The 12531-nt window shown below is 37.7% G+C and overlaps 2 protein-coding genes across 2 annotated transcripts; one reads left to right on the forward strand and one right to left on the reverse strand.

The window, feature by feature from the left end:
* The first annotated feature begins 1997 nt into the window (after positions 1 to 1997).
* LOC136241300 (uncharacterized) lies at positions 1998 to 3691 on the forward strand. The gene is made up of 2 exons (XM_066032494.1): positions 1998 to 2018; positions 2085 to 3691. Exons 1-2 carry the CDS (start codon positions 1998 to 2000, stop codon positions 3522 to 3524), a joined length of 1461 nt encoding a protein of 486 aa, XP_065888566.1. The 3' UTR covers positions 3525 to 3691.
* A 1764-nt stretch (positions 3692 to 5455) lies between these two features.
* Positions 5456 to 8578, reverse strand: LOC136240796 (uncharacterized). Its single transcript, XM_066031840.1, has 6 exons — positions 8479 to 8578; positions 8319 to 8430; positions 6438 to 8266; positions 6279 to 6383; positions 5941 to 6229; positions 5456 to 5889 (listed from the first exon to the last, which is right to left on the reverse strand). The coding sequence occupies exons 1-6, from the start codon at positions 8542 to 8544 to the stop codon at positions 5678 to 5680; spliced, it is 2613 nt and encodes an 870-aa protein (XP_065887912.1). The 5' UTR covers positions 8545 to 8578; the 3' UTR covers positions 5456 to 5677.
* Positions 8579 to 12531: the final 3953 nt, after the last annotated feature.

Raw genomic sequence — 12531 nt, forward strand, 5'->3', positions numbered from 1 at the left:
CCCATCACAGATTGATGTGCAGGCTTATGTGGGCTGTAGCTAGCTTTAACGTGTGACTATCATTCATTAAGGTTGAATTTTAGGATCAAATTTGTCTGAATCCTCCCTATTTAGCTAAATGATAGATGAACAGTCTGTGGCAACTGTATGCTCAGTTTACAACATCATAATTTCATTGAACTTATTGTAAAATTATTCACAGTATATTAGCTATTCGGTGTGTTTGTATAGGCTATGTTGGTACATTAATACAGTGGACCCTCGGTTATCCGAACCCCTTTGTTCTCAGGCAATGATAAAAGTGTTCAGATAAGTGAATTGTTCAGATAACTGAAGCCCATACATTTGTATACAGAGCTCCATTGAAATACTCTAATAAAACGTACACCTACACTCAAATACTCTAATAGTAGCGATTTCCAACCAACCAATGTTTCACACATATTTTTGCTGCTTAAATTACACACCTTCAATAAATGTTTCACAAGCTGCCGTTCCAGTTACTGGTAGTCAGTGCTTCGTACGTTGTAATGCACTTTACTGGATTAAAATCCATGCGGTATTTATTAAAATATGTCAAATCAAAGTTTGAGAAATAAAAATCCCCATAGGAATCCCATACAAATAATTGCATATGTAATTCTAATTGGAAGAATACGGCACTGGTGATAGCCAAAGTTTCCGAGTGTTTCCACGTGAGTCTATGGCAGATGAGGACGAAGAAAGTGTTCCTGGGCAAACCCGTATATGCTGATTTCGATTATTCCGAGTGTTTTTTGATTGGAGGACGATTGACATTGGATTACAACGAAAATATGGCCCTTTTAACAGTAAATGGCCATCTAGCACTAATCAGAATTCAGCATTACAATCACCCTGGGCTTCAAGGCATCCCTCTGCATCGAAGCAAATATAGTTTGAAGGTGAGCAGTTTGTTGTCTTGTGCGAAATTGCAATATAAAGCTCAAGGTTGAGCATAATGTTTTCAAAAGTGGAGACTGGCATGTGATACCAACCTTATATGGCTCCACACTTACCTGATGTTATATTCCGGTGTATTTACTGCTGTTTTGATCTATTTTATAGCAGCTTCAGTGATTGTAATTTTGGTCAGAAACTATTTATAATTTCTCTTTGTAGCATAGTGATGTTATTGTGTTATATAAGAATTATTATTATCCTTAGTACTTACAATGTGACAAATAAAGCTGAACAGTGTCCAAACAAATCTATTTTAATAACAATATTGGTCTCACATTTTGTTATCTGATTGTCATGTTTCCGAAGTATTTGTTAATTGTGATTTGTGATGCCATTACTTACCACGTTATATAATATTACTGATTTTTCTAGTTAGTTATCCTTGAAAATGCATTAAGTACCTGTGTATACTTAGTATTACACAATACACACACTTTTATTTGTGAATCACTTCTTTATTCATGTAATATGATGTTCTGAGTGGTCAGTCTACAAAGAAGTGGTCACTCTTGAGAGGTTTTACCTAGCTCATATGCTGTTCTCCATAAAATATTTATGTGGTGAAAATTTCATGTCATTATTAGTTTCCTATCTAGATTTATGACACTTTGAATATTGTGTTTGGTGCCTTGTGATACATGTAAAAAGCATTGAAAATACTGTACGCAAGAATCATCACACTGTCAACTTCTTTTGCTTATATCTTTTGATAGGAGCCACCAAATAGGGTGGGGTTTGCACTAAAATGACCCTGACCAATAGCACAATATTTCTCATACCAATGAATGCATGGAATGTTAATTATTTAATTTAGTTGGAAATCTCTACTAATAGAGCAGTCATTTCCGATTTCGGATTACCGAGAGTCTACTGTATTATGGTTTTTTGGTATCATCAGAAATTTATATCATACTATGGATTGTGTACATCAGCCACCGATTAAATAATAACAGGTAGTTGAGAATTGGAGTACTATATGCTAACTTTGCATGCAGTGCTGTAAAGTTTCAGTTGTAATGTATGCTATGCACACACAGGTTTAGCTATCCATTAATGTATGTACTTTTTAGATATACTTTAAACATGTAAATCTGTTCACATAGGTATTACCACAGTCATTCACTCGACACTTACAACAGCTAATTAATAAAGCAGAGCAGTGCATTATTAATAGAGCCCATTCTGCTGATTCAGTAATAAGTCAACTTGAGGCAGCATTGATATCTGTTGAAGAAGGACTCAATCTTTTACTGACACTACCCTCACATTTCAGTGAATACTCAGTTTTACTTAGATTTCGTTCAAATTTGTCTAGATGTTTACGCACACTACAGTATGGAGTTAATGACAGCACAATACCTCCTGTGTCTATAATATCATGTTTCGTAGAGCATACTGGTTTTGTAGGAAGGCCAAGACTGTTGGTAAATATTGAAACAGTAGAATTTTTACGAAGCTGTGGATATACTTGGGAGCAAGTGTCAGATGCTATGCAAGTAAGTAGAACCACACTGTGGAGACGACTAAAAGATGCTGGAATTGAAGTAAACACATATGCAAGTATCAGTGATGATGAATTGGATTCAGTGGTTTTACAAATACAGACAGAAAATCCTAATTGTGGGCAACAAATGATTTGCGGACACTTGAGAGAGAGAGGTATAAATGTACAGAGGTGCAGACTAAGGAGCAGTGTTATTAGAACAGATCCTGTAAGGAGACTGACTAGATGGAATCAGGTTATTTCCAGGCGTACATACTCTGTAGCGCGAAGTAACAGTCTGTGGCATATAGATGGCCACCATAGTTTAATAAGATGGCGTGTTGTTGTGCACGGGGGTATTGATGGTTATTCCAGGACAGTTGTTTACCTGGCTGCATCAACCAATAATCAATCATCAACCGTCTTTAGACTGTTTACAGAAGCAACTAATACTTTTGGAATACCCAGTCGAGTCCGCTCAGACAAAGGAGGTGAAAATGTATTGGTATGCCAATTCATGTTAACAGCTAGAGGAACAAATCGTGGTTGTCACATTGCTGGCTCCTCCGTGCATAATCAGAGGATAGAAAGACTTTGGCGTGATGTATACAGATGTGTATGCTCTATCTATCACGACTTGTTCTACTCAATGGAGGCTACTGGTCTATTAGATCCAAATGAGGATGCAGATCTCTTCTTGTTACATTGCATTTATCTTCCCAGAATCAATAGAAGTCTACATGAGTTTGTAAGAGCTTGGAACTGCCATCCCATTCGGACTGAGCGAAACTGGACGCCCAGGCAAATAATGTTAAATAGTTTGATACGAGAATCCGATGTATATGCACAAGATGTGGTCGCTTCTGATTTTGGTGTAGACTACAAAGGGCCAGCTGCAGATGAGGAGATAGGAACAGTACAAGTCCCCACCACATCTGTGCCACTGGATGATGACAACTTGCAAGAACTTTTATACATAATAGATACTGAGACCTTTTTTGATGATTTAGGCCTTCAACATTTTCATAGTTGTAAAGAAGTTTTACAAAGTCTGCTGTAGTTTAAGAATTTTGTAGCATCAACAATATAAATAGATAAGTTCCTTGAAAAGTAGTGCAACCACATGAGGGAATGTATATCTGAGGTCACAAATTTTTGTACAAGAATTTCTAACAGAATACTCTAATACTCTGATACAGAAATCAAGTTAATCAATGGTGTTGATGTATTTAATATCTACCATTCCATAGTAATTTTCATTTTTTGGTATTGTGTACCATAAAAGTTACTGGTGTCACATGCGACTACATATATTGCTACATGCATCAAAACAGTTTACTTGAATCAAATGTTATTATGTACTACTCAAAGCAACTGTGAAAGCATAAAAAACACCTATAGTTCACAGAAAACTAAAAATTAAACATTATCAATCAGTTTTCCCACAAGTTCTCAAGTAAATCATGCCTGCCTATAGCATTGTATATGACTCTTCTGCTGTAAGGGCTTGCAAACCAAGCACAAAAGTCTCTTGATCCACTATATTCCTGAAAAGGGTCAGCTTCTGCTAACAGCTATTGCTTTACTTGTAGAATCAAAGTCCATCTCAACACAGCCAGTACTGTGAATGGACCCTGTGACAAACTGCAAAAATTTCTTCAAATCTGCAACATTTGCATTATTTATGAACCACAAGAGATATTACCAAACTTGATGGTCTTCATTGCTCATGTTATTCTCTTGAGGGTGGGGTCTTAGCATGGATATCTCTAGTATCCCATCCTATGCTAACACAGCAGCATCCAGCATTACATTGATTTCAAACAGCAATTATTAAATATTGTACATGTTCACTTTCTGTATTTCTCAATTTCAAGACTAAATGCACATAATGACTTTGTGAATACTGTATAGCAACAGGTTTTCAATGACAATGAAATCTTCGTATGCATGTCCGAAGGAGCATGAAACCTACACTGCCTGCCAGGTGCCATCACGATCCAACTCAATCACTGATTAGTTTCCATATAAGGAAAACAAAATCTCATTATTTGAAGCCATATATGAAATTGCGTGTGACCAGTGACACATGTCGGTGGTAAAGTTGGCCGAGTCTTCTTCTTTTTCAGTGGTTTCTACTTCATGCGGCTGGAGTGCCATTTGTGCATGACATAAAACAAACACAGTGACATAATTTGGATTGTCATGGAACTCAGTTTCATGCTCCTTCGCCAGCTCATAAGCTCCTGATGTCCGATGCTTCATTACTTTTACAAAAATTTTGCTCATGTGATTTAGCCACACCATACAAACAAGCATAAATTATGGTAGCTGAGTCATAGATGGCTAACAGAAAGGCAAGGACTGGTTAAACAACATGTATGGGGGTAACTACAGTATTATCTACAATATGAATAAGTGTCACGCAGTTCACTGCAATTGCATATTATTAGGAATTTCATGTGAGTTTCTGAGTCTGTTGTTGGTGATTACGAATTTTCTTGAGTTCAGTCATTTCATGAAATAACTTACAAATTTTCACTACCGGAACATTTTGTCGTGAAAATGTAATGAAGTAGGTCGTGCATGAATTCTAAAATGTTCACAACCTGGGTACTGAAAAGTTAATGAAAATCGGTGTCATTAATTAAATTGTGATGAAATGAGCCTAAATCATTTTTCATCACTTTTTCATTAGTTGTGAATCAGTCATGAAATTGGTACTGAAAATTCTATGAAACACTTGTGAAAAATATTTTATTGGATTTTCAGTAGCTATTAAAAACATGTAATTTTTTCCATTGAATTTCCGGTACCAATTTATGACTACAGTGGAACCTTTTTTAGTTATCCAAACCACTTGGGACCAGGGGTGGTCTATATAGTACTAGTGGTCTGAAAAGTCCGTATCTCTGGAACTGTGCATAAATAATGTTAAAATAGCATTATTCATGTTTTACCCACCCACTTTACTGAAATTAAAGACAGATGTTATCATACCACTGAAATGTTATGTATTATAATCATGGTTGTTGTGGTCCAGCCACCAGCATATTTAAAAAGGTGCACATTGGCCTAGAATCACAAGTTAAACTAAGACAACTAAAAAGAAGTCACTGTCAGCCACCAGCATATTTTAAAAGGTACACGTTGGCCTAGAATCACAAGTTAATCTAAAACAACTAAAAGAAGTCACTGTCAGTAATAATAAAACTACGGCATGGTAAAGGTCAGATCATGGACAACTGCTTTCATAGCAGAACAAAATTCTTCCTCATCACCTTGAATATTTGTAGAAAGAGTCAACCTCTGATGACAGGTGCTGCTGGAAATAGCCTCTGCACCTTCATATGACACAAACTTTACATGAATGGTGTCGATCAGGTTTGGAGAGCCTGTCACGTAACGAACATATGCCTTGAGATCTATAAAGGTATATATCATTTACACCCTGATGTAAAATATAATGGATTTACCTTCTTCAGTAGCTTCATGAAGGAATGACAGCAAATAGCACCAAATACGATATTCATCTACACTCATTCTTGTTATTTTCGGCACTGGCTTCAGTTTAGCTATAACAGCATCTCCTGTAAGGCTTTCACTGAAGACAAATGCTGCCTTGAACTGATCAGGAAAATACATAATCATTGATTGCATTCCTAACACCTCCAAGCCACTTGCAAAAGCATCTAGATAAATCTTTCTCTTATATAAAGCATCATAAAGAATGATGCACTCAGAAATGCACTTCTTGTTACCAACCTATATGTATACAACAGAGTAAAGTTAAGAAAGCACAAATAACACATACTGTCAATGGAAGGTCACATCCACTCTTTTCCATCATAATGCAGAGCTCTTCTCGTTCTTCGCGACTAAGAGCCAGCAGTTCATCTTCAGTTTCTACATTCTCTAACTATATAGATGGAACAATACAAATAATGATAAAGTACAGTTTTATTAATCAAACCTTTTGAAGAATATCTTTTATTCCCATGCTTACATCTTCACTAGTTATGGCCGTGATAGCAAGGTCTTCATTGCCAGTTAGGTAATGATAGCAATACTCTGCTAAGAATGGAAATCCTTGACCATCTAAGAGGATGCTATGGGCAACCATTGTACCTACGGTACGTAGTAATCCCGATGACAATGATGTGGCTTTGTATGCTGGGCAAAGCCTACATGGTTCCCCTTCAAACAGACTAGTAGCTGATGGTTTTACTAACTGTGTGAACACAATCGAAAAGAACTGTCTACGGACACCTCCTGCATCAACTCCTGGTTGGCCATGAATGGTGATTCTTACAGCCGCATGCTTGTCAAACTTACTGTATTTATAGAAGGCCAATGCAGCAGTCAGCCAGTCTTCATACTCATCTTCATCATCCAAGCGAATGCGAGGGCTTTCATCTAAAGGAGTAGTAATTAGAGACTCTGCTGCCAGACTTCGCAGTGATGAAAATGAAGTCACTGAAGTCAGAAACTCAACAGCGTGTAAAAACGAACACGAGCAAAGCTCAAGCACAAACTTCAAGAGGCCTAAAGACTTATCTGGAAATATCTCTTGTAGGTTCGCTATGTCTGCAGAAGATGAGGTGACAGGAGAACTAACAGTATAGCGATCCACCTCCCTGGGAGTGACACAGTCACTGTTTTCATCTGCCACAAGATTAATAACATATGGTGCTGGTTGACAACCATCCATACTGCTGGTACTATGAGAAACATCCATGGTACTATCTCCATCATTTCTGAACTGGCTGCTGCTATGAATACCATAGGTCATTGAGTCATTACGAGACAAGGTATTTGTGCTACCTGTGTTACCTAAACCACTACCACCAGGTATTCCACTACTGAGAGTGCTCAACGGCAACAAGTTACTATCGTTGCCAGCATCATCAACCAACCATCTACCGCTGTTATCTCTTTGAGAAGCCAAACTATCATCACTACTCTCACGAGGCCTGTCATGAGCCACACTATGCAAATCTGCACTAAGGTGCAAATCATCAATCTCACGACATGGCCTACCATGACATGATCTACTACCAGATGAACTGCCTATATTCTCTTTAATGTGAGATGGTCCAGATCTGGATAAACTACCACCAATGATTTCAACGCTGTGGGACAAGTCTTCACCACAGCTAGGACTAGAGCATGTTACCAATCTACTAATATTACTGCGACTGCCATGGGACTGATTATTGCTACTACTGGTATGATAACATTGGAACGGACCTTCGGGCAATTCTTCATCACTTGAACTGGTTTCTGTACTTATATTCTTTGTTAAGCGAACATAGACTCCTCCGGATCCACTGAGTTCTTTAACAGCTCGTCCATCCCAATGGAACCCTTCTTTGCAATAAACAACTGAAGCTTGCTTTCCACACATATTAATGAACTCAAAATCTGTAGGCTTTACTGATATAGAAATAGACCCTGAACTGCTATGAATCAATGCACATATTTCCTCTCGCACCTCTTTCTCTGTGGCATTAGTTGAGAGAGATGGTAACAAACCACTTAAGTAAATGTCCTTGTCACACCTGGTAAACTTTTTAGGTGGGTCTTCACCCATGTAACCAAAGACATAAATCCTTTTCTGAAATGAAACGGAGGTTTTTTTACTCCTATTGTAGGCAGTTGCTGAATACTTTCCTTTCTGCTTTGATCTCCGTGGCAGCTGTGGAGTTCCAAAATTTGTTATAGAATGCATTGGTAAACTATATGATGTTGAAGGAATAGCAGGTCCCATTATTCGCCGGACTTCAGACGCGACCTTTTTACCTATGATGCACTTGAACCATAACAAATTCAGCACATACAGCTAGTACATTACCTTGTGAAATGTCACAACAACGTTTCTTAAGCATTGCCCGTTGTCCCATAGTTTTGATTCCAAGTTCACTGAAGTCGGAATCCGTTAGCAGTGGAATGGTGGAAACAAAAACCTTTACAATAATACATTAACAACATCACAATATTGGCTACCTAACAACCTTTTCTTCCTTGAATCTTTCCACTACTTCATCTGAAAAGTTTAGATCTCTCAATACAGACTCCATCTACAGTTCACATTATGCATAAAAGCACTATGTTAGCATATCAAACAGTGCGGTAGTACTGTTTAAGTAGGGATCTACCCACAGGTGTAGCTGTATGCTATATGTAGGGATCGAAGTGATGAAAAGTAGTGAAACAAGAGATGAATAATGGTAAAAACATACATGAGAGAAATATACATTATTGAAGTATTGTATGCAGCAACACATCATTGGCAACATCACCGAAGATGGAAATTATTCAGCTATGTAGCCAATATACAGCACAGTATCAACTACAGGTCACTGGTGGCTAAATGGGGTTCATTACTGGTGTGGCAAAGGCACATGTGCAGTAATGGGTACACACTATATGCATACATATAACTTATAGAAGATACAAAATACTTTACTAGTTGAAAGTATGCAAGCCAGGTGAGCCTGATAAAGTAAGACAGCCAAGCCAAGCCAGCGAGAGCCTAGTAAGCCAGGTAAAGGCAAAGTTATAACGAAAATAAACAAACATTAAAACATACCATGCTGTTTACTAGAGATGTACCAATTCAAATTTTCTGAGCTTTACTAATACCGATCCAATCTAGGAAATTTAATACCGATCTACTAATATTGTACCAATCTGAGATCAGTTATCATTGACTGATCTTGTACATATAGCATTTTATAATCTCAGACTAAGCTAATTGGTCGATTGTTACCTGAATGATCACAGCGTTGTTATTGGAGTCATATCCAATGGTGGTGTGGCCTCAATTACACCACCCAGACAATCAGCAGTGACAGCACCCACAAATATTTTAATGCATGCTCCTACAAGACTTTCCTGAAATGGTTTGTAGGCTGTTGTAGCAGAGATTCTAATAGTTTAGTGTTCTGATATGGTGTAGCACTATTCATTGTTTTCTGCCAAGAACATCTGGTAAGTTCAAGGGTAAGTAAAACAGCTAACCCGCATATAGTTATATGGCTTCTTGTAGTTTCAATGGGCACCGGGCAAAGAAACAACACTATACTTTAGCTTCAACAGAAAATTGGTTCTACCGATTTTGCTCAAATTGTTGAGATTGGTACTGATCCAATACTAGATAGGTACATCTCTACTGTTTACAATGCATTTATAGATAGCCAAGCCAAGCCAAGCAAGCCAGGTGTAAGGATAAAAAATATATAATACAAGTAAACAATACAAACAAACTACCACCATTAATCTTCTTCCTCTTGTTGCCTTGTGCAGCTGGCACGGGATGGCCATCTTAACTATCTGCTTGTAGTGTGCATCATATGAAATAACATGGCTGTTTTAGTCACCAGCACAAAAATGAGTAAGTAATATATGTTTGTGCCTTTGTTCAAAGTGCATGTCCATATGCTTTGCAGTTTCTGCATACATTAATTCATTACTTGTGATGTAATTTTAACTGGATTTCTTATTATCTTTAGTACTTGGTTGTATAATGCATCATATTATTCTTCATGGGCATAGCAAAGTTTACAAGAATCCTGGGATAAAAAAAGCAAGGCTTTGTTGAATGGACCATTGTGCGCATAGCAATCATGGCAATGCTTCAAAAATAATAGCTACTATGAACAGAACAATGTAGATTTGATGATGTAGCTAAAAGAAGCTGATAGCCAACTAATAGCTTTATTGCTTATATTTTGTAAAAAAAAAATATGTACAAATAAAGTGTACTAGATGTTTACTAGATCCAGGTACAATACCACAATCCAAACAAAAAAGAACAATATTAATGAATGTTCAAAACCTCATTTCACTCCCAATTGTAAGAAAAGCCCAGTCTTGTGCAGCCAGATCATTTTAATTCTTGACCCATTAACTAAATGATAAGAAGGTGGTAGCTACATGTACAACTAAGATCTCTAGCATAGCTTTCTACTACCATCTGTAAAGAAACAAAAATTCTGTAGCTTAGCTGAGTGTACAGGAGAGAATGAAAGTAAATATTTGAACAACTGAACCAGGTAATAAATGAAACAAGTCATGAATGCACTTTTATGTCTTAGTAATAGTTAGACACTCGTAATAGGTGTCTTCGAGAATTTAAAAACCTGAGGTGACGTCAATAATTACCGAGGCGCAGCCGAGGTAATTATTGACGTCACCGATGGTTTTTAAATCCTCAAAGACACCGTATTACGAGTGTCTAGGTGTTTTAGACAATGGAAGCGAACGCTGTGCCGGTGGTTAGTCTGTCTCTGATATATCGTGGGGATTTTAGTGAGCCAGTTCCTGAAGGATTTGGTAGAATTTTTATGCACTTGTTTAGTGACACTCCGGAGGACAAACCGCCTTATAATTGCCTCAATGATTACGACACTAAGATTGATGAGTTTGAGGATGAATTACTTATACAAGCATCACAATTGTATGAGAAACCAAGGGCAGATAATGATAGCGAAGAAGCCATCGATCAACTACTACTCGAAGCATCACAGGAAGTGGAAAAACAGTTAGCTAAGTACACCGAGTCTGAACAAAAGACCCTACCGACCCTTACGACAGAAGCAGGAAGCCAACCAGAAAGTAATTGTGCTAGTACAAGGTTTTCTTGTGCTAAAAGTGCCAGCGACGTTTCAATGGTAAGAATGTCAGTTATTCCAAAGAAGACACAACAGAATACGGAATGGGCAGAAAGAGCTTGGTTTAATTGGGCTACACAGCAAGTGGAAAAGTTGTCCTCTGATGAAGCAGGGAGTGGACACGTACTAGAAAAAACATTTGTACTTATGAAGGTGGAAGCTATGAACTTCTGGCTATGTCGATTTATCCTTGAAGCGAGGGCGATGTCAGGTAAAGAATACAACCCTGATAGTTTATATCAATTGTGCTGTGGTCTTCAACGGAGTGTGAAAAATACTGAACAAGTTGTTAATATATTCGAAGATGGTGCGTTTGCTGAATTTCGTGGTGTGCTGGATGGTAAGCTGAAGCAGTTAAATAGGACTGGAAAGTACGTTGAAAAGAGAAAAGCAGAGTTAATTACTGCTGAGATGGAAGACAAACTATGGGAAAGTAGCTTACTGGGTGATCACAGCCCACAAGTCCTTGTTGATACACTGGTATACTTAAATGGATTGAACTTTGCACTTAGGAGTGGAGAAGAACATCGGCGTCTTCGACACAACCCAAGTCAAATAACTGTTGTCCGCAAGGAAGGTATGGTACCATACATCATGTACAATGAAGATATTTCTAAAACTAATCAAGGGGGATTAAAGAGCCGAAAACTTACCCCTAAACGTGTCATTCATCATGCAAATACAGACAATCCATCGCAATGTTTAGTGCACTTGTTTCTTAGATATAGTGAACTGTGTCCCAATGATCGCCCAAACAATGCATTGTATTTGACTCCATCAAAGAATCCAACAGAAAATTGTTGGTATAGCCATGTGCCCAATATTGGGCATAATAAGCTGGCAGAAACAATACCTCGTTTACTGAAACAAGCTGGAGTACCTGGCTTCTACACAAACCACTCTCTGCGAGCTACCTCAACTACCGGAATGTATGAAGCACAACTGGACGAAGCTTCCATAATGCAATGCACTGGTCATAGGAGTGTCAATGGGGTGCGTGCATACAAGAGACGTACTGATAAACTTGAAGAGTTAACGTCAGCTGTATTAAATGGAACTATTGTTAAGACACCAAAAGTTGAAGAAAAGGCAAGCATCAAAGAAGAGCAAAAAGAAAACACACAAAAGGTATGCCCTAATGTTAACCTTCCCACTATGCCTTGGAACTTTGAGGGAGCCTCTGGTTTCACTATTAACTTTAACTTCAAGTGACTTTCTGCTACTACAACTGATGTGTACTATAACTAGTGTGCTCAAAAATGATTACTTATGTGTTTACTGAACTGTTTAAAAACTTTACTGAACTGTTTAAAAACTTGTACTAATCTTTTAAATCTTTTATTTCTTTTTTTAAATGATGACAGACAAAATTACAATTGTTATGTTGAGGTT

The sequence above is a fragment of the Dysidea avara genome, chromosome 12, assembly GCF_963678975.1.
Source record: "Dysidea avara chromosome 12, odDysAvar1.4, whole genome shotgun sequence".
In the NCBI taxonomy this organism is placed as follows: Eukaryota; Metazoa; Porifera; class Demospongiae; order Dictyoceratida; family Dysideidae; genus Dysidea; species Dysidea avara.